This window comes from Phycodurus eques, chromosome 2, assembly GCF_024500275.1.
Source record: "Phycodurus eques isolate BA_2022a chromosome 2, UOR_Pequ_1.1, whole genome shotgun sequence".
NCBI classification, from domain to species: Eukaryota; Metazoa; Chordata; class Actinopteri; order Syngnathiformes; family Syngnathidae; genus Phycodurus; species Phycodurus eques.
This window is the reverse complement of record NC_084526.1, coordinates 42,977,455-43,001,248: the sequence shown is the minus strand read 5'-3', so window position 1 is coordinate 43,001,248 and position 23,794 is coordinate 42,977,455. Positions and strand designations below refer to the sequence as shown.

At 42.7% G+C, this 23,794-nt stretch overlaps 1 protein-coding gene across 1 annotated transcript; it reads right to left on the bottom strand.

Annotated features, from left to right (window-relative positions):
• Positions 1-12,520: 12,520 nt before the first annotated feature.
• Positions 12,521-23,125, bottom strand: fgf7 (fibroblast growth factor 7). Its single transcript, XM_061670892.1, is given in 5 exon segments — positions 12,521-13,871; positions 13,958-13,999; positions 14,001-14,065; positions 21,958-22,543; positions 22,794-23,125. Coding segments are annotated over 4 exon segments (609 nt in total). The 5' UTR covers positions 22,244-22,543; positions 22,794-23,125; the 3' UTR covers positions 12,521-13,655.
• Positions 23,126-23,794: the final 669 nt, after the last annotated feature.

The following is a 23,794-nucleotide window of genomic DNA, read 5'->3' as shown; positions in this document are numbered from 1 at the left end:
GGGTTGTAGCCATTGTAAAGTAGAGACAGTCTTTATGCAGAATCGTACGTAAACGTCGGCGCCATATTGAATGTGGAAAGTGGTGCGGTCGGTGAAGATGCCTCATTCATTTGCTTCTTGGAAATGTAGCAACCGTTTTACACAAAGCCAGAGCTCATGGAATTAAAACTGTAAAATTATCTTTTTGCTGACTTTGTGGTTAATACAATTGAATATCTCGTAATACATATGCGAGTAAACATTTACAATTATCAAATACATACTTTGTTTTTTGGTGCCCATCTGTTTACATTATATGAAAGGTACATTGTACAAGTACATTTGCACTTGTAGGTTGTCGCTTTATTAGTTCGAGAAGACTTGCATTAGTTTACGTGGTGATGTAACACATTAAAAATGGCGGAGGAGCGTACGTATCCCAGCAAGGGGCCAAGCCACTCAAGGCGTAATCTATGTATATTTGATGTCTATGAAGCCTACGGAGACGCGGACGTGTACAGTGGACACCTGTAGGCGTAAAACCACGTGCAGTACATACGCTGCGTTTATATCAAAGCCTTTACAAAATTATGAATAATATTAAAACATGCTTAATGCATTAGATGCTTGAGCTGTAAAGATCTTAATATTACATTCTTTCTAACGGTTAAAACAGTCGCCATTTTTACGAGTTTATGGCGAGTTCGCGGTACAATTTTTATACTAACTACGTGTCCCAGAATGCACCGCGTTTTCAACAAAACAGTCCCCACCCAATGGTGCTCAATAACACCCACGAAGTTGCTTTGGAACAGGTAATTTACAGACACAAATGTGTGCTGCAGAGTGCACGTGTAAAATCGATATTGATCATATGATGGCCTTTTACGATGTATGACTGCTTTGTAAACTGTCAAAACGGCGAGCTCATGAGTCTACTTTGCAAGAAGGGAATTATTGCGAGTTAGCTTTCTGAGCTCTTCCGAGCTACTGTGCACACTTTACTCTCACTACGTCGATGTTAAATCATCATATAGCACGACTTTTTTCAAAAATGTTCCCTCTCAATCAACTTCAGCCACGATCAGAATTATTAAATTGTTAGCCTAACAATCTCCCAAGTTGTTTTAAGCGTATGCTTACAATAATAATAATATAAACAATTATTTGTCTTCCTTTCCTTTCGTCTTGTCCCATTAGGGGTCGCCACACCGCGTAAGCCTATCTCCTGCATCCTCCTCTCCAACACCAACGGGCCTCCTGTCTTCCCTCACGACATCCATCAACCTTCTCTTTGGTCTTCCTCTCGCTCTCTTGCCTGGCAGCTCCATCCTCATCGTCCTTCTACCAATATACTCACTATTTCTCCTCTGGACGTGTCCAAACCATCCAAGTCTGCTCTCTTTTCAACTTTTCATTTCTAATTTCATCCAACCTGGTCACACCTAGAGTGAACCTCAACATCTTCATTTCCGCCACCTCCAGCTCTGCTTCCTGTTGTCTCTTCAGTGCCACTGTCTCTAATCCGTCCATCATGGCCGGCCTCACCACTGTTTTATAAACGTTGCCCTTTATCCTCGCAGAGACTCTTCTGTCACATAACACACCTGACACCTTCCTCCACCCGTTCCAACCCGCTTGGACCCATTTCTTCACTTCCTGACCACACTCACCGTTGCTCTGGACGGTTGACCCCAAGTATATCAAGTCCTCCACCCTTGCTATCCCTTCTCCCTGTCGCCTCACTCTTCCCCCACCACCCCTCTCATTCATGCACAAATATTGTCTTACTTCGGCTAATCTTCATTCCTCTGCTTTCCAGTGCATGCCTCCACCTTTCTAACTGTTCCTCCACCTCCTCCTTGCTTTCACTGCAGATCACAATGTCATTTGCATACATCACGGTCCACGGGGATTCCAGTCTCACCTCATCTGTCAGCCTATCCATCACCACTGCAAACAGGAAGGGGCTCAGGGCTGATCCCTGATGCAGTCCCACCTCCACTACTCTTTCCCATAACTTCATTGTGTGGCTCATCCACTTTATTCCTCTATAGTTCCTACAGCTCTGCACATCACCCTTGTTCTTAAAAATGGGCACCAGCACACTTTTCCTCCATTCCTCAGGCATCTTCTCACGCGCTAGAATTCTATTGAACAAGCTGGTCAAAAACTCCACAGCCACCTCTCCTAGATGCTTCCATACCTCCACAGGAATCAGAATCAGAATCATCTTTATTTGCCAAGTATGTCCAAAAACACACAAGGAATTTGTCTCCGGTCGTTGGAGCCGCTCTAGTACGACAACAGACGGTCAATTGACAGAGAACACTTTGGAGACATAAAGACATTGACAAAAAAACAGTCACTGAGCAGTAAAGGGTTGCTAGTTATCTGGTAATGCCGGTACATTTTTTTGTTTTTTGACAATTGTGCAAAAAGATGCAGAGTCCTCTAGCACTTAGAGCAGTCAGAATGTCATCAGGACCAACTGCCTTTCCATTTTTCATCCTCTTTAATGCCTTTCTAACTTCCCCCTTACTAATCATTGCCACTTCCTGGTCCACCCCACTTGCCTCTTCTACTCTCCCTTCTCTCTCATTTTCCTCATTCATCAACTCCTCGAAGTATTCTTTCCATCTAGCTAGCACACTGCTGGCACCGGTCAACATATTTCAATCTCTATCCTGAATAACCCTAACCTGCTGCACATCCTTCCCATCTCTATCCCTCTGTCTGGCCAGCCTGTAAAGATCCTTTTCTCCTTCTTTAGTGTCCAACCTGGCATCCATGTCATCATATCCCTCTTGTTTGGCCTTTGCCACCTCTACCTTTGCCCTATGTCGCATCTCAATGTATTCCTTTGGCCTCTCCTCGGTCCTCTCGGTGTCCCACATCTTAGCTAAACTTTTTCCTGTACTGTGAGGTTCCACCCCCAAGTCTCCTTCTCTCCTTTCCTGCCAGAAGATACACCAAGTACTCTCCTGCCCGCCTCTCTGATCACCTTGGCTGCAGCGGTCCAGTCTTCTGGAAGCTCCTCCCGTCCACCGAGAGCTCGTCTCACCTCTTGCCGAAAAGCTGCACAACACTCGTCCTGTCTCAGCTTCCACCACATGGTTCTCTGCTCGGCTTTTGTCTTCCTAATCTTCCTCCCCACCACCAGAGTCCTCTTACACACCACCATCCTATGCTGTCTTGCCACACTCTCCCCTACCGCTACCTTACAGTCGGTAACCTCCTTCAGATGACATCGTCTGCACAAGATGTAATCCACCTGCGTGCTTCTACCTCCGCTCTTGTAGGTCACCCTATGTTCCTGCCTCTTCTGGAAAAAAACTGTTCACTACAGCCATTTGCGTCCTTTTTGCAAAGTCTCCCACCATCTGTCCCTCCAAGTTCCTTTCCTGGATGCCGTACTTACCCATCACTTCTTCATCATCCCTATTTCCTTCCCCAACATGTCCATTACAATCTGCACCAATCACGACTCTCTCTGTCCGGGATGCTCAGAACTACTTCGTCTCGCTCCTTCCAGAATTTCTCTTTCACCTCTCGGTCACATCCTACCTGTGGGGCATATCCACTAATCACATTATGCATAACACCCTCAATTTCAAGTTTCAGCCTCATCACTCGATCTGATACTCTTTTCACCTCCAAGACATTCTTAGCCAACTCTTCTTTTAAAACAACCCCGACTCCATTTCGCATCCCATCTACATCTCCTGGACACACAATATATCAACTTTTCTCCTCATCATCACGTCAAGCAACTCCCTAGATTTTCCTGTCATAGTCCCAACATTCAAAGTCCCCACATTCAGTTCTAGGCTCTGTGCTGTCCTCTTCTCTTTCTGCCAAAGAACCCGCTTTCCACCTCTTCTTTAACCCACAGTAGCTGAATTTCCACCGGCGCCCTGCAGGTTGACGGCGCCGGTGGCGGACGTTGTTAACCCGGGCCACGACCGATTCGGTATGGAATTCTTTGGATGAACGCTCATATTTGTTTTTGCAAAGTTTTAAACCGGATGCCCTTCCTGACGCAACCCTCTGCATTTATCCGGGCTTGGGACCGATCTACAGTTTGCACTGGCTTGTGGCCGCCATAGGGCTGCATTAATATAAAGAATGTTCCTGTAAAAAAAATGTCTTAAAATTTCTCTGTCTGTAGATTCTGAGTCAGCAAATCGAGACAACTGGACTCGTGTGTTGGATTTTTTTTGTCTTTCTTTTTTTCTGAAAATCATTCTAATATGAAAAAGGTAGAGATCCTGTTTGGCTAACTTGATATTCCTTATAATAATTTTTCGGTATTTATGGCCACAAAGTTCTCCAGCGAGCAACCTTGGAACTACATAAGAAAAATACGAATGCAGTGAAATCAATGTCGTTGCTAATCATTGACAGACAGTATACCAGACTAATCCCCTCGAGGGATGGGGACAGGACAGGACAGAATATCTTAATCACCAACAGCAAATACAAAATCAACATTAAATATTGCGTCTTCCAAACCTACTACCCCAATTCTATTGAATTTGGGATGTTGTGTTTAACATAAATAAAAACAGAATACAATGATTTGCACATCATGTTCAACCTATATTTAATTGAAATAAATACAAAGACAAGATATTTAATGTTCAAACTGATCAACGTGATTGTTTTTAGCAAATAATCATGAACTTAGAATTTTATGGCTGCAACACGTTCCAAAAAAAGCTGCGACAGGGTCATGTTTACCACTGTGTTACATCACCTTTTCTTTTAACAACATCCAATAAACGTTTGGGAACTAAGGACACTAATTGTTGAAGCTTTGTCGGTGGAATTCTTTCCCATTCTTGCTCGATGTTCAGCGTCAGCTGTTAAACAGTCCGGGGTCTCTGTTGTCGTATTTTACGCTTCATAACGCGCCACACATTTTCAATGGGAGACAGGTCTGGACTGCAGACGGGCCAGTCTAGTACCCGCACTCTTTTACTACGAAGCCACGCTGTCGTAACACGTGCAGAATATGGTTTGGCATTGTTTTGCTGAAATAAGCAGGGGAGTTCATGAAAAAGGTGTTGCTTGGATGGCAGCATATGTTTCTCCAAAACCTGCATGTACCTTTCAGCATTAATGGTGCCTTCACAAATGTGTAAGTTACCCATGCCATTGGCACTAACACAGCCCCATACCATCACAGATGCTGGCTTTTGAACTTTGCGTCCATAACAGTCCGGATGGTTCTTTTCCTCTTTGGCCCGGAGGACACGACGACCACAGAACACTTTTCCACTTTGCATCAGTCCATCTTAGATGAGCTCGGGCCCAGAGAAGCCGGCGGCGTTTCTTGGCGTTGTTGATAAATGGCTTTTGCTTTGCATAGTCGAGTTTCAAGTTGCACTTACGGATGTAGCGCCGAACTGTATTTACTGTCATTGGTTTTCTGAAGTGTTCCTGAGCCCAGGTGGTGATATCCTTCACACATTGATGTCGTTTTTTGATGCAGCGCCGCCTGAGGGATCGAAGGTCACGGCCATTCAAAGTTGGTTTTCGGCCTTGCCGCTGACATGCAGTGATTTCTCCAGATTCTCTGAACCTTTTGATGACATTATGGACCGTAGCTGATGAAATCCCTCAATTCCTTGCAATTGTACGTTGAGGAACATTGTCCTTAAACTGTTGGACTATTTTCTCACGCACTTGTTCACAAAGAGGTGAACCTCGCCCCATCTTTGCTTGTGAATGACTGAGCAATTCAGGGAAGCAATCAATGTTCTCAATGAGCCTGTTCACCTGTTTGATGAGCATTCCTCAACTTTCTCAGTGTTTTTTGCCACCTGTGCCAGCTTTTTTGGAACGTGTTGCAGCCATCAAATTCCAAGTTAATGATTATTTGCTAAAGACAATCAAGTTTGTCAGTTTGAACATTAAATATCTTGTCTTTGTCGTGTATTCAATTCAATATAAGTTGAACATGATTTGCTAATCATTGTATTCTGTTTTTATTTTTATTTTTTTAACGTCCCAACTTCATTGGAATTGGGGTTGTAAAATGTTAAGCTTATAACTGTAAAATATTATTTCAATGTTTTCCCCAATGCCAGATGTTGGTGTGATGTAAAACAGATTGTGTCATATCGTTAAAAATTGGCTGTTTTTCGTCACTTTTTTTTTTTTTTTAATGAAACACTTCATAACAAACAGATGTGTATTTAATAAGACCTTCCAATTTCTCCAATATGAGATTCTAGCAATCAGCCGTTTACACCGAACAAAGATATAATTCCAACACGTTTATTTTTGCTGCCATTTTTCATGAGCTGAATTTAAAGATCAATATGTACACAAAAGGCCTATGTCCCTCGTAAGTTGTTCCCAAATCCGTCCACATATGAGAGCACTTCTCCTTTGCCGAGATAATCCATCCAGCTCACAGGTGTGACATATAAAAATGCTGACTAGACAGCATGATTATTGCACAGGTGTGCCTTAGGCTGCCCGCGATAAAAGGCCAGTCAAAAATGTTGAGTTTTATTGCACAGCGCAATGTGAGGTCAATGTGGGCTCATAATTTGTAGTATATTAAACAATGAATATAGGCAATTACAACAATTTTTAGGGGGAATCTTGTCAATCATTTTTTTCTTTACTATATGCGGCAAGGCTTAGTCTCACGGATTACTGTAGATCAGGGGTGCCCAAACCTTTCGGCTCAGGGGCCACATTGACGTAAAAAAATTGTCATACGGGCCAGCATTAATTTTACATGCTACCGACGAGGGGAATGCTTTTTTGTATTTATTTTTATTTTACTTTGTTTTACTATACTGTCTGCTGCTAGGTAGACCTGACCTGGATAAATGAAGGTTAAAATAAAAATTAATGAAATGCAAAATAATGTCACGCAGGTGGGAGTCACTTCGTCTTGTCCTCACGCGGTTCTCATTCATGTTCATGACTGAGAATGTCTTCTCGCACAAGTATGTCGAGCCAAACGAGCTCACCATTTTCTTAGCAAACGTACGAATCTCTTGGAACCTGTCTTTATCCAGCTGCTGGTAAAAGTTGACAAGAGGGAGTCGTCGGTACCGGCTGCGACACTCCGTGTCACGCTGCGGCTCAATGAGCTCCAACTGCAGGTGGGCTGGAACGTCACTGAGATCCACGGAAACGGGAGAAGAAAAAAGCGTCCTCTCCTTTTCAATCGTTGCAAAATCCCTGAAACGTTGTCGAAACTCCTCAGTCAGAGATGAGATGTTTGCGGCATACCTCCTCATTTGAGCACTGATATTGTGCGCGGGAAAACACGTCATTATTTCTTGCAGAGATCGGAAATGTGTGGTATTGGGCTGCGTTTGTGACAGGCGGGTTTGGCTTTAATATGTGAATACAGTTGGCTTATCAATGGATTTTGCCCCTGAAGGCTCGCGTTCAGATGCCGGGTTATGTCAACTAAAAATCCAAAATCAGACAGCCAAACAGGATCGGTTAGTTCTGGCATCGGTTGTCCCTTTTTTGCCAAGAATTGTCCAATTTCCTCTTTGAGTGAGTAGAAACGCTGCAGTGCAGAGCCCCGACTGAGCCATCTTACGTGGGTATCCAGTAGCAATTGTTGAAACTGGCGGGGGCGCAGGGCTTTGGAGCGACTATAATGAATAGCCTTCATCACCGGTTTCAAAACGTGATGATATTTCAGATGTGTGGCACATAGAACTTGTTGGTGAATAATACAATGGAGTTTTATAGCTTTACCTCCTTCTTCGCTTCCTCTGTGACACGCTAGGGTTGATAATCCACTGTGCTCGCCAACCGTGGCAGGTGCGCCATCCGTAGTAATCCCCGTGATTTTATTCCACTTTAATTTTATGTCATCTACGGCGGAACAAACAGAAGCAAATAAATCTTTCCCTCTTGTTTGGTCCTGAAGGCTCTGGAGGTCAAGTAGCTCTTCACGCACGTTCAGTTCACTGAAAAAAAAAAAATCGGTAACTGAGCGCTGCCGGATGCATCCGTGCTTTCGTCACAGGCTAACCGAAACAATTCAAACTCCACTCCTTTTGCGTCCGACTGTCTCTTAATATCAGAAGAAACTTCTTCGCTCCTTCGTAACACGGTGCTACGAGCCAGGAAAACATTGGCGAACTGTTGCTTTTTCTCAGGACAAATGTTCTCCACCATTTTCATCACACAGTCTTGAATAAATTCCCCCTCAGTTAAAAGGTTTGCGGTGCTCGGCAATCAGCGTTGCCACCTCGTAGCTCGCCTTTGTTGCATTTTCATTCGACTCATTGGCTCTTGAGAAAAAGTGTCGCTGTGCCGTTAAACCAGCTTCCAGTTGCTTCCATTTTTTTTAACTGCGTTCGTTCGCAGTTAGCTCGTCGTAATTAGCATGTTTCGTCTGGTCGTGCCTCTTTATATTGAACTCCTTGAACACAGCCACGGTCTCTTGGCAAATTAGGCAGACGCAGTTGTTTCTAAATTCAGTGAAAAAATATTCAGACTTCCATTTGTCCTGGAAACGGCGGCCCTCGCTATCAACTTTCCTTTTCCTACTTCCAGTTGCCATTTTAGAAACGGGCAAAAAACAGATCACGCGCAAAACGGCCCCGCGACAGTTCGGCCACAAGTTTACTGCCATCCCGTGGGGAAATATAAAATGGTCCAAAAAAAAATCTATTTTGTACTGCCGGGCCACATATTATTGATTTGATGACAGAGGCTTCGGGCCAGTGGAAATATGAACACCAGGGGCCGGACTTCGGACATGCTGCTGTCGATGCTCGCAGGGGATTACTGTAACTCCAGCCATCCTATATGGCTGCGATGCAATCCTCCAGATCATAATTGACCGATCGTAAGGTGCTCACGTGACTTGCTCGTATCGTTGTGCCTAAAAACGCATTCACACATAAAGGCGTAGTCTTTCGCTGACGGTGAAAATGTGATTTTGTGGTGTGTTGCCGTTGCTTTCGCAATGCTTTGGTGTTTTGCAAACATAGAATCCATAGATTTCCTTCAACTCAAATACGTTTTTGGGGAGTCCAACCTGCCCCTTTTTTCTCATTGGCCCAGGATTACCTCTCCGCATCGCACGATACCTTCTGGCCTTCCTCCCAGTTGATCTTCGCTCACCAGTAATTTCGCAATCCACCAGCCGCTAAATCTATTCCCCCAGCTTCCCACCCACCGACAGTTTTTTTCCAAGGTGCTGCTCATGTTGTGAGACTGACTGTCTGCACATGCAGCCGGTAATAAGGACCACGTGAGGTTTCTCTGCATTTAGGCCTCCACACAAATATCAAACGCATTCCAGACCGTTTTAATCAGTCATGTGTTTTTGTCGTAGCATCATTGTGTAACCACAAAGCCCAATTAAAGTGCACAGGCACTAATCGTTTTGCACGTAACACAAGGCAATGTGAGAGGCATTGAAATAAATACAGTTGAACCCTTTATTGTGTGAACACAATCAATTCCAGGACGCTGGTTGATCTCGGATTTCTTTGTATTCTGAAACCATTTTCCCCACAGAAAATCACAGAAATAGAAATAATTTGTTCCAGACTCATAAAACCATTATTAATTGCAAGAGGCAGTTTTGGAAGTAATATTAAAAAAAATAAAAATCTAAACGCAGTAATAATAAAACAGATTCAATTTCAGTGTGGTTAACTGAGGCATAAGGCTTTGTACGGAATTTTGTCTGACTTTTTTTCTTTTTACATTTTTAATGAACACAAAATGCTTTGCCTTAACTTTTCATATCAAGAGACTATGCATAGGAAACATTAGAAATAATTTGTTCCAGGCTCATAAAACCTTCATTAACTCCACAGGCAGTTATTGAAGTAATATTTTCACAAAAAAAAAAAAAAAAAACACTTAAAGAGTCATTCAGTTGTAATGTATTTGACACAAAAGTTAAATAAAACAAAGTGTCCCCAAAGATTGTAAATGTAAATGTATAGTAAGTTCAATACAACTGAACTGTACTAAACAATTGTACTGTAGTGGTTTAAAAAACAAAACAAACAAACAAAAAAAAGTTTAAAGGGGGACTCTACTTTTTAAAAAAAAATTTTTTTTTGTGCAAGATTATGTTGTATGTGCCCCCACATTGTGGTTTGAAGAAACTTTGAGCAAGTTTGGGTCGAAACCATCGTATCATCAATCCGTAGCTATGCTCGGGGGGTCCGATACCTTTTTTCCTGTTTTGGTCATGTGAAATTCGCAACGCAATTGGAAGAACGGTTGTGACATAAATTTGGGTCGACAGCAGATTTTTTTTTTTTTTAGCAGATTTTTTTTTTTTATTTCCAAACATGGCGACCCCCTGAGATGGATGAAAATGGATGAACTACTCTTGTTTAATTGTTATTCCACGAATGCAATATCCATCAAAATACCACATACAACGTATTCTTGCAAAAATAAATTTGGGGGCTTTAGTTCCCCTTCAAGCGACTCTAATGATATGCACAGTTTGAACATTTCATTCAGTCATTATTTTACATACCACTAGAGGGAGCCCGTAACACACTTTGAGAAACAGTGGGATAGGCTAGGCTACATTATTTGGGATACAAGACTATCTATCTAATCTGCATTTACGCTGTTATTTCAAATGAGTGGATAATACCGAGAAGCTCGTTTCTGTTCTATAAAAGTGGGCTGCAATGCCAGCGAAGTCAGTCAATCTGTAAGTGTTGTCATGTTTGCGTAAATGATGCCACATTGCGCGTGCTCTCCTGACAGTTCTCTCTCACTGGTGCTAGCTTCTCGGTTCCGCCGGGAATTTACAACCTTGAATGTGAAATGTGTTTACATTTTAAGTATGTTACAAATTATGCGTTAAGACCGACTTTGCGTGACTTGGCGGGCGGCTGAACCTTGCTCACATGTTGCTCGGGTCAAATGTATTTCAGGGGTTTGCTCTCGCAATTTGACTTTCTCAATCTGACAGGGATCCAGATGTGAACCCAGCCCATAGCGGTAAAACTATGTGTGTGTCTGTGTGTGTGTGCGTGTGTGCGCACACATGTTCACGCATGAATGAGGATGGATAGTGTGGGAACTCTGCCAATATGTCTTGTTATTGTGTCTGCTCGTTGTCATCAAAACTCTGCGGAATTCAAATTACATTAAAATGTCACATATTTGGATCATATCTTATTTGGTTTATCAATCTTTTTTTTTGTGTGGATCATTTCATCTGTCCATGGGCACAAACGTTTACCCAAATGTTTCTTATGTGTCTGAAAATGTATTATCTCAAAGTCAAGAACATTATCATCATTAGATTATTTTGGCTGATATGAGAAAAGGTCCTTAAATATCTCCAGAAGATTGAAGATATGTTTTTCCTCGTGTCCGAAAATAAATGATCTAATCCTAAAACTGGGTTGGACCAATATCAAAGTGTTCCCTTTTCTTTTATACATCACTGCAAATTACAAATCATACATCTTATTCCTTACGTACGTACAGTACTGAGGGATTTATGCCTGTATTTACTTATACCTAAAACGTACATGTGGTGCTCAAAGACACGGAACATGGTCTTTTTGGCCCTGTATTTTATGACAATTAAAATGACAAAATAGATGTTGTTTCCTGTATTGATGTTCCTCATTCCATCGTTATCATCCTTCATCAGCTTCAAACTAGTTTCAGTTGAAAATGTCTGTGCACTACCATTCACACATTTTCTGGTTCCTGAATGAGAAACCGTGTCCAACTCATAATGTATGCTGAAAAGAAAACACAAATGGCTGCTTATTCTGTTGTCAGAAACTTCATATCACCAATTTAGAAAAAAAAACACATTGTCCTGAGCCTGTCCTGTCCTGAGTCTTAACCATGACGAGTGTGGGCGGAACAAAGGCTAAGCGACGAGCCACATGTCGAGTCCAGAGATAAAAAGAGAGGCCAGATAAAGACAAACATTTTCACGCGTAGAGGCAGAACCTCATCACTAAGTGGCCAAAATGCCAATTAGCGATTACTGTGCATATCCACGCATGTGGCGCATGCAGCAGACACATCGCCAAACATCAATTATCCCCTCCCGCACGTTGACAATTTTGCCAAACCTTTGCCGGTTGGCCTGTTAACGAAACGTAATCTGTGCTAAAACTGCAGCTCCGCTTACCCTTTTGGGTTCCACATGATACGGCCAGATTCCGGCAATTATTTGGAAATAGCAGCTCTTCGCCGAGCCGAGCCGCCGATTTGAAAACATTTGACCTCGCATGTATGAAAACCGGTTCTCCAGTCCTGGGCGAGGCCATGTAGGTAATCACACCTGGATAGTGAGGAACAGGGTCACTTCGTAATTTAGTCATCTTTATAATACAAAAGGGTCAGGTATCACCTTTTACATGCTCCACATTTGACTGAAAATAAATCGAAAGTGAGTCATTCGGACTCTACCATGTTGTTTTATGAGCACTTGTGCATGGCCAGCTTGCTTCATCTTATCTACTGTGTCAGCATGTGTGTGCTTGTGTTGCTTTGAATATATCAGAAAATAAGAGAACACACGCAGGGAAGCTTTATAAAGAAATATAATATTTAATAATAAAATAACAATAACTGACTGAGTCGTGATTTAAAAGTTTGCGGCGCAAGTCAAACTACTTTGCTGTTTTCTCATCTGTAGTTTCATCTGAAGACAGGATGTTCTAACATGTTGGCCTGACATGTTTTCCCTGACGTGCACCATTTGGACAAATGTATTGGGTCACATGGCCATGATATTAGGGGGACGTGATTTGACAGTTTAGAATTAGCAGTTTTCGTAAGCTTGTCGTTCTCTTGCCCATGGCTCGCCAATTGACATTGGAGCAGCGTTGCAAGTTTTTCTGTCCCCGACTGCAATTCAGCACCAGTTGGAGCAGCTTCATGGCCGTTACTGCTTCATCGCGTAGCGCAGCTTACGCTATCCATGGGATGTTTCTCAAAACAGGATGTGTTCTTTACAAACCACGCAGCCACTATTAATGGAAAACACCAAACTGCTCGCCAGCCAGGTAAACTCTGTCCAGATGGCTGCACTGGAACTCAGCGTCAACAAAAGCTCAGTTCAACGGATACTTGGAAGAGTGTTAAAGCTTTAGTTGTACCGACTTCATGTTTTTCAAAGGCTTCAAGCGGAAGAGGATGATGCTCAGCAACCTGAAGCTGGTAACGGTCAAACTTTGTCATGTTCCAAAGCATCCGCTGAATTGCGCTTTTGTCGATGCCGTGTCCCTGGGCTGCCTTCCTGATGGACTTTACCTGGCTTTGCGTGAACGCCTGCTCTAGCAGTTCAATGCGTTCATCAGTGTTGGTAGCAGCAGGCCTCGTGCTGCTTGGTTTGTCAATAACAGAACCTGTTTCAAGAAGCTTGGCATGGGCGGAGTCAATTGTTGGAGCACTGCTACGGCCATGAAGCGTCTCGAACTGGCACGGAACTGCAGTCGGGGACAGGAGAACGTTTTGTCAGGCGGCCATTTTGCAACGCTGCTCCAATGCCGATTGTCGGGCCGTAGGCAAAGGAATGACATGGTTACACAAAATGCAAAACCTGAAGCTGTCAGATGCTGATGGCAGCCTTGAGAAGAGTGTCGTGTAGCTGTTGATGAGTTTATATGTCCGTTAACATAGTTGGTAACTTAATTCATACACATAGTGAGTCGTCTGTGTCAGTCCGCCCTCCTCTCCTCGTCCCTGCATTTCATGGGGATGAAGTGCGACGCGACGTGCTCCCTCCTCGTCTTCTTCCCTCGCACGGGCCGACCCTTCTGAGACAGCGCTATGAACATTTCTTTGCCATTTTTAGTCCACTTTGCCGAGGAGTAAGCATTGAAGTAGTTTTCTAGGAAAACCTCCTTGAAGTTGCAGTTTTCGTTGTAGGTCCTCTGCACAGGGTCACAAGAAGGGATAACTTCAGTTTAGCCACGTGCTGCTGTGATAAACAGATATATGGTTTGACATTGACATTTACCTTCCCTTGCAGCTGTCCAGCCTTGTTCATGGAGATGTAATTGCTGACTCTTAATGCCTTTGATAGCCAGTATGCCCCCCTCAGACACTGTCCTGAGCTCGAGGATGCCTATCAGACAAAATATGGAGACATAGAACAGAACAGGTAAGATGCTGCACTCCAGAATCCATTCCTCCCTCGTCATTTGTCTTCATTAACAGAACGAGACGGACGTTCCTGTGGTTAATGAGAACATGGCGTCTCTGGCTTCATTCAGACTTGTTCGTTGACCTGCTTGGCCCCTGCACAAGCCACAATGTATATGCCATAGCACATATGGGAGACAGATTACGGCTCATTCCCCCAGGGATGGAGAAAACGACCTCCTTGCGTGAGCTTTGCACGCTATTGTCAAAGCCCGCTTTCCAAAACGACGAGAGTATGTACATGCATTACCACTGTGGTTTGTGTTTCATGGAAACAACAAGTGATTCATGTCATTGTATTTGTATGCAATATACCCAGGGGCATTGTTGACAGCAGAAGCAACAGGTTCCGTCAGTGTTTGTTAAGCATTAAAGCTTGACATAATAGACTTGATGGTGTGGCGGAATAACAGCAGTCTACAGCTTTGATAGCTTCGGGATATTTGCAGTGGATGTTATTCGATATTTCTTAACAGTGTTATGGAAGTAGTCAAATCCGTATATATAAAAAAAATAATAATTGCCCTTGTAAAGATAGTAATGATCAGTTTTGATTGGTACTGTCAGAGGGAATTCATGTAACAATGTTTATTGTTGTGCTGGTTTATAATGCATGGTGAAGAGCTGCACTTCTCCTATTGTGCTCGATCCATCCATTTTCTTTAACGCAGTACTTCTCAAACTCTTCACACCAAGTACTACCTTAAAAAATAAAAATAACGACCAACATTAAAATACTGTTATGTGTTAGGTTTTATTCCTAAAAATAATATTTCATATTTGTGTTAGCCACGACAACACTCTGCAGAGTTTGAACCTTAACACTGCACTTAAATATAGGGAGTTTAAAACATTGACTCGATTAAAACGTAGTGCATATAAAAGTGAAACACAAATTTGACCAAAATACATGTTTGAACGCAAACATTTCTAAAACAAAAGTAAATCTGCTTAAAGTTAAATACAACTGAGCTGTACTTAACAAATGTAGTGTACTGAATAAAAAGAAAAAAATGAAGCCACTGAAACATTCTGCACAGTTTAGTCATTGAATTTAGTGATTCTTTCACATACCACTAGAGGGAGCTTGTGTACGACTTGTATTGCTCGTACCACACTTTGAGAATCACTTCTTTGGTGCTTATCGTCTTTATGTTCGGAGGTGAGCTGGAACCTATCCTAGCTGACTTTGGACGATTTTTAGTGACGGGAAGGGGCAAAATATTCGGAACATTCGCAATTGGATGCAGTGAAAATCAATTGCCAATACCAAAGCAGTTTGAATGTAGCTACTGCAATTGGAGTGCACTTTTTATCTCCACCATCACGGTGCCCAAAGCGCTTTACAGAAGCTCACGTTCACGAGCACGTTTTTACACCGATGGGCAGCTGCTAAGCAAGGCGCTGCCAGACCCACTGGGAGTAATTCAAAGTTCAATGTCTTGCCCAAGGACACGGGATTCCAACTGCCGACCCTTTGGTCACTGCACAACCCACTTTGCCAATTGAGCCACAGCCACCATTGTACTGGAAGTTATGAGATGTTGCAGGTGACCCTAATTTACATGCACAAGGCAAGTACATTTGGAAGTTTCTTATTTTTAGTAAAACATTATAACATAAACTAATGCAGCCCAATGGGGGCCACAAGCCAGTGCAAACTGTAGGCCGGTCCCAAGCCCGGATAAATGCAGAGGGTTGCGTCAGGAAGGTCATCCGGCTTAAAACTTTGCCAAACAAATATGAGCGTTCATCCAAAGAATTCCATACCGGATCGGTCGTGGCCCGGGTTGACGACGTCCGCCACCGGCGGCGTCAACCTGCGGGGCGCCGGTGGAAATTCAGCTACTGTGGGTCGAAGTTGACGAAGAAGAGGTGGAAAGCGGGTTCTCTGGCAGAAAGAGAAGAGGACAGCACAGAGCCTAGAACTGAATGTGGGGACTTTGAATGTTGGGACTATGACAGGAAAATCTCGGGAGTTGGTTGACATGATGATTAGGAGAAAGGTTGATATATTGTGTGTCCAGGAGACCAGGTGGAAAGGCAGTAAGGCTACCGAGGTAGGGGAGAGTGTGGCTAGACACCGTAGGCTGGTGGTGTGTAAGATGACTCTGGTGGTGGGGAGGAAGATTAGGAAGACAAAGCCAGAGAAAAGAACCATGTGGTGGAAGCTGAGACAGGACGAGTGTTCTGCAGCTTTTTGGGAAGAGGTGAGGTCCGCCCTGAGCCCCTTCCTGTTTGCAGTGGTGATGCAAAGGCTGACAGATGAGGTTAGACTGGAATCCCCGTGGACCATGATGTTTGCAGATGAGATTGTGATCTGCAGTAAAAGCAGGGAGCAACTGGAGGAACAGTTAGAAAGATGGAGGCATGCACTGGAAAAGCAGAGGAATGAAGATTAGCCGAAGTAAGACAGAATATATGTGCAAGAATGAGAGGGGTGGTGGGGGAAGAGTGAGGCTACAGGGAGAAGAAATAGCGAGAGTGGAGGACTTGAAATACTTGGGGTCAACCGTCCAGAGCAACGGTGAGTGTGGTCAGGAAGTGAAGAAACGGGTCCAAGCAGGTTGGAACGGGTGGAGGAAGGTGGCAGGTGTGTGATGTGACAGAAGAGTCTCTGCGAGGATGAAGGGCAACGTTTATAATACACAGTGGTGAGGCCAGCCATGATGGACGGATTAGAGACAGTGGCACTGAAGAGACAACAGGAAGCCGAGCTGGAGGTGACGTTAAGGTTCGCGCTCGGAGTGACCAGGTTGGACAAAATTAAAATGAGCTCATCAGAGGGAGAGCTGAGGTTCGATGTTTTGGAGACAAAGTTAGGGAGAGCAGACTTGGATGGTTTGGACACGTCCAGAGGAGAAATAGTGAGTATATTGGTAGAAGGACGATGAGGATGGAGCTGCCAGGCAAGAGAGCGAGAGGAAGACCAAAGAGAAGGTTGATGGATGTCGTGAGGGAAGACAGGAGGCCCGTTGGTGTTGGAGAGGAGGATGCAGGAGATAGGCTTCCGTGGAAAAGGATGTCGCGCTGTGGCGACCCCTAAAGGGACAAGCCCGAAGGAAAAGAAGAAGATAACAACATAAACTGCGTGACAGCAATACATAATGCAGATTAACAGCAAGCAATTTTTTTTTCAACATTTGAGTTATGTGAAAATAAATCGTACAAACTCTTGCAGCTGATATTTGGAGGAAAGGGGGAAGACCGCTGTTCGAGTTGCTTGCCAGACTGACATTGAGCATGCAGTGTTGATCTCACTTGCTAGATCACAAACAGATGACAGTCTCCCAATCTTGGAATGTTGTTTATGCTCGGTGCTGTCGGAGTTATTATTACGGCCCCTCTAGTGCGCGCTGAGCTGGCATTAAAACATGACGTCGGCAATCCCGAAGTTCTCCATCTCTATTTGTAGACCTTTTACACATTTTTACTTTGGAATTATTATTCATTTATTAGTGCGCACTACCCGTGACCCTAACGAGGACAAGCCGATAGCTGCTGCTAGTTGTTTTGTTCTGTCAGAAAGCATAAAGTCATGCTTTTATAACATAAAAGTGCTGTTTCAATTATAGGTGACATTTTAGAGTTGTTTGATCTGCTGTACAAAGCTGGAACACTTGTACACTGTAAACATTTTGCTGCATGTACTGTAGACGCAATCGTCATTCATTTAAAGGAATAGTTAGCTGCTCTGTAGATACATGTTCAATTCAATATTTAAAATTGTACATGGTCTTTATTCATTGCTATTGTTTTTTTTTTTTTAAATTCTGAAACAACACAATATTCATTGCCAACATTGGTCTGTATTTCATTGTGGCCTTAAAATATGTATAATTTAATTGTACCTGATACCAGGTTGGTTTTGCATTCTTCTATTTATCCCACAAACTATAAAACACAAAATAGTCACGGTCATGTTTCATTTGTCCTGCTGTGGTTTACTTTTTTCTTAATCAACCTGGCAGCAGATTGTCAGTTTTTGTTTTTGTTTGAAATTGCAATCACGATCATATTTGCTGTAACCTCACATTAAGCACTGCCCGTGGAGCTTCACTTTGTTCATGTGCTGACAATTACCGTTTACTGGTTTGTTCAAAGTAAAACCAGCTGTTATCTTATTTGTTCCACCACTTTGTTTTTGGGGATAGGTTTGCAGAGTAAGAACCAAATTGCCCTGGAAACGGACATGACAGAGTGTGTACTATATTAAACATATATATATATATATATATATAGTGAGGATAAGTGGTACAGAAAATGGATGGATATCCTCACATTATTGTGGCATTTAAACCTAATTGACCTAAAACAGGGAAAGTTTAATCTGATTTCATGTTAGACAGTGAGGAGAAAAAGTGTCTTTTATTTTTTTTGAATAGTGTACGTAAACATCTGGTTTCAACTGTATATATTTTGGATATGTACAACACCAATTCCAATGAAGTTGGGACGTTGTGTTAAACATAAATAAAAACAGAATACAATGATTTGCAATTCAGGGAAGCTCCTTTTCTACCCAATCCTCACACCCCCCCCCCGTTCCCAATGAGCCTGTTCACCTGTGGGATGTTCCGGACAGGTGTTTGATGAGCATTCCTCAACTTTTTTGCCACCTGTCCCAGCTCTTTTGGAACGAGCTACAGCCGGAAAATTCCAAGTTCATGATTATTGGCTAAAAAGAATCAAGTTTATCAGTTTGAACATGAAATATCTTGTCCTTGTAGCGTATTCAATTAAATATAGGTTGAACATGATTTGCAAATCATTGTATTCTGTTTTGAGTTATGTTTAACGCAACGTCACAACGTCATTGGAATTGGGCTTGTATATTTGTTAATGATGATCGCTGGAACATGGCTCTCTTTTTCCAGAAAGGCCGACAACACTGCCAGAAAGCTAACTTGGCACTCAGATAACAATAGGTGCGCGTCGAAATGTCAAAAAGTTGTAAACACGCACCACACCACAGGCATGCTGCCAGTCTGGAATGAAGGAGTCAAAAACAGTACCACTCTCAGTTTTACATTGTGCTTTCATTTTTTTCTTATTGTTTTGAATGAAACAATGCCTTTACTATAGTTTAGAATGATACCGAAAAGTGTACCCTGCTGGTCGAATCAGAGGCTTATGTGTCTCTGTTTGCCGTTTGCGTGCAACTGTTAGCCACAAAATCATGCATCAATGCGCCTGTTTTCATTTGCCAACCATTGTACAAACATCTTCCCCTTTCTTGTCTAGGTCTTTTGCTGTCATACCAACATTCCAGCCACTGTCAGATAGGAGGAAATGATAACTTCTTAAAACATCCTCAGTGTGAGTACCCAGGAGCCCCTAAAATATGATATTCAGAAGACTTCACTTGACAGTAACCAGACAATTTTGGACCTTGTTTTTTACTGTTTCTGTTTTGTAACCACCCCAAGTCGTGCTGACTGACATGATTTTGGTAATACTACTGAAAAATGTGTCCTGTCAAAATCGTTATTTATAGTTCAGTTTTGGTGCCTGTTATTTATTCCGTCGCAGTAAGTTCGAGGGAGAGTAAATCAGGCAGAACAAATGTGCCAGTGTGTGAGTGGGAGGTCACACACACTTGTCAACCAGACCTTCAGTTTACTTCCTGACAGACTTGTTACGGTTTGATAGGCTCCAGCCACCACCACCTGCTTTGTTTTACTGCGCTCTCACTCTAGCTATACTTGCACATGACACAAATGCAGAGAACCGTTTTTCATCAACTGCTGGCATCTTGACAGTCCAAAGGCTCGTCACTAACTTATTATTTATTAATAATTATTACTCCCCATGTGGCAGAGATAAGCAGTGCTGACTCTCTAACGTTCGTCTTAACACGTTTATCGTAATTTCTCGTGTATAATGCGCACCCGTGTATCATACCCATCCCCCAAAGTTGACCTCAAAATTCTGGAAAACCCTTCTACCTATGTATAATGCATTTTTACGATGCATGATTTTGCTTCTACCCATATGATCAAAACATGAAGTATTATCTGTATTTTGTTAGCTTTTCCCCCAAAGAATTATTCTGAAGTTAAGCACTTTGTTTGAACATGTAATACTTTTTTTTTTTTAATTTACTTGCTCTTATTTTGAAATTCACCGCCCTACTTTTATTAAATTAATGATGGTTGTTGTTCAGTCATATTTAAAAACTAAATAAATACATAATAAAAAAAATAATAAATTATATATATATATATATATTCATTTCACAGATACTGCCAGTGTATGTAAACTTATGAGCACAATTGTACATATATGCAGTCAGACTACCCCTGTCATATTGGAATGAAAGTGTAGGCTACACCTTTTTTATAACCACTAGGTGGTGGTGGCATATTAGCATGGAAGTGTAAACCTCTCTCATAAGCACTAGGAGACGGTGGCATTTTGGAATGAAAGTGTACAGCTTTTTCATAACCACTAGATGGCAGCATACATTTATAAAATGTAACCCCCCCCCCTTTGCCCCTATACCTATGTATAATGCGCAATATTGACTTTTGCCCATTTTGGGAGGGGGGGGGGGGTGGTGCGCATTATACACGAGAAATTACGGAAACTGGTGGCATTGAGAAATTGCAGATCTTGTAGAAATGTAAATATGACTGCTGGCCAGTGCTTCTTACCAGTTGTATTAAGGTCTATAACAGAGATTACAGCATATCATAGCAATACCCAGATACTGGCCGAGTGTAGGATGCCACCAGAGAACTGATACATTTGACCTTGGAAAAGATACAGCTCAACCGTCTCCAAAAGTGTTTTTCTTTTGTTCTTAGATAAAGTCTTCACGTACACAGGTACATTTTGGAAAAACACGTATCTTCCACTTGTGGTCAAACAAGATAACAAATTTATGAGACCACCAACCAGATTAAAGTTTATGCCACAAATGAACAGCATTGGTAATTAATATTTGTTGATGTTTCTATAAAGGTTAATACGCAAGTATGTAGAAAATCTTTAACCAAAATGATACTTCTAATGCTAAAATATGATTTTTGTTTTTAAACATGAATTTTCAAATTTAGCTGTTTTACCCCCCCCAAAATATATATATATTGTAAAGATCATTATTATTTCTGGATTAAGATGTCAAGTTTTGCATTCCTGAACAGACACATTTCTGACCTCTCAGAGAAGCCCAGTGAGTTGGCTTAAATTTGCCTATAGTTCAGTTTGAAAGGACTTACTGCGGTTCAAATTGCTAAAATGTCAAGAGCTCACGAAAACTCCTTAGTCTGCATTAAAGCACATCATAATGCTCAATGACGGGTGGTCTAATAATTTTTTGAAGCACTGCACATGTCCACACACAATGTCACAATGGCCTTTTTTGTTTTGTTTTTTTCCAACAAAATTGACAAATGAAGACAGCCAATCAGAAGCCTGTGAAAGCCACAGCAACCAACTTGGTCACACATTCAGACACCACTGTGATATACTGAGAGAATATACTGTATATACATTTACACTTGTATATATTGTAAAGATTCAGTATCTAAACCTTTTGTAAGGAGTTTCGGACACTACATTTTCACGAATCGTTCGCAAAATTAAGTAGACACACAAAATGTCAATAGACAGAAAAAATACCGGTACCTGTCCTCTTGTGGTCTCGGCCCAAGTTAGAATATTTTGTCTTTCTGCTGCTATTAAGCATAAATTGATTAAAGGCTTATGATGAAAATATGTTTCTCAATTCACATTCGCATTAGTTTACATACTGTATATGCAGGTGCTCAGATAGGGGGTCCTTAGTATTTAAGTGACAGTCATCCTTACTGTAACAGTTGGTTGGGTCTTGCGTCCCATTGATGTTGCCTTCATCATCAATCGTCAGGAACCACTGGGTGCGGCTGAACAGCTGTCGCATCCGCACGTCTCCTCCCTCCATGTAGTCGTAATTCCTAGTGTGACGCTCGTGTCTCGAACAGTTCACGATGGCAGCGAGTTGCGCCGGAGTGCAGTCACTGTAGACCACACACACGCTGCTGAATAGGAAGACGGCATGCAGGTAGAGTCCCGAGAACAGATTTGGAAGGTTCCATGTCAGCATCCATTTGCGCATTATAATACAATGCAGTGGGGATCGATGAACAACATACTGAAACGGGAGACGAGATCTGCGCGCTATCCCTCAGCCCGAGTGCACCCCCCCCCCCCGAACTCTGCCACTCCAGTGGCGACCTCAGGGTCTGTGTTCTTGCGGCAGGGAGTCCTCGCGGGACATAGAGTCAGGCTGCTTGTGGAGGAAACGCTTCCCGAAGCTGGAGAGTACTTTGAAAAAGGAGATGGGATGCAGCGTCTTACGTCTATCTTCAGTCTTCTGTGACACAACAGATTGTATTCTCCATCCCGAGATCATAGTCTGTCGAAGGACATCACAACACATCAGGAAATGTTACGGAAGCCGAAGAATTCAACAAAAACATTGTCACATATAATGTGCTGAAGTGGCGCAGCTTGTAGTAAATGCGCAATTTTGTGTGTAATTTGATAGGCATGTGCTTGCGTGTGGGACGTTATGTCACTGCTGGTCTGGAGTTGGCAGTCTACCATGCATCGTCTCAAATATGTCATTTCAAAGCCACAAAGAAAAAGAAAAATGAATGACTTACATGTGATGGAAGGACTTGCCAGAGTTGTATTCCCTTTCAGCACGAATTTGGTTGGTAAGTCCAGCAATTTAGTAGTGCAAAGTGCTGAGCGCTTGTGTCAGCTCCAGTGGATGCCTGCCTGCTTCTGGCAGGGAGACCGTGCGTGTGCATCCTCCACTGCCGCCGAGATGAATGCCTCCCGCTGACATCACTTCAGAGCAATTAGATCCCAACCAGTCAGCTGTCGCCGGTCGCGATGCCGTGGAGAAACCCCCTCCGCTTGTCTCTCGCTGTCTCTCACACTCCAGACGTGAGAGGGAGCTATAAACTCAATAGCAGCCTCTCCTGGACGTGTGTTTGCAGACTCACTACAACCGCCGCCTTTTCCAACGCTTTGTTACAAATGCCACAGGGACCTCGTGTATTTATGCCGTACGTGTAATTGTTTTCGATATTTGCCATATGATGAAACTTTTGGGAATGTCACGAATCGTGCTTTTTTTTTTTTTTTTTTTTTTTTTTTTATTAGAGGATCCAAATCCATGCAAATGATTTACCAACTGACGTAAAAGTGCTTCAAAGATGAGCTCCGCCGTCCTTTCTTATTGTGTGTCGTTATGGCTGGCAGGTATCCATTCGAGGATGAGAAAACAGAAGACATAACTGCTCAGTAATCGTCTGAGTGTCAGGGGTCGTGCATGCCTTCGTTTTTCGTGTTTGCATTTAGCGTCGCAATTTATTGCCTTACATACCTGACATTGCCTTGGAAGTCGGTAAACTTCAAAAGTTTATATGGGCCCTGAATGACGTGCTGCCCTGGAGAGGTCAGGGCTGCGGGCCTGAGAGAGTTGGTTGGACCTCTGGCTGCAGCAGGTCTCCTCATCTCTTAACAAGTGGTCGTAAAGATCTGATCTATTAGGTGTCACCCCGGCCTGTTCGTCTTAAATCACCTCGGGCACAGGTCACACTTGGCAAATTGCGTACTTGGACGTTTCAATTCATAGACTTGAAACTCATTCACA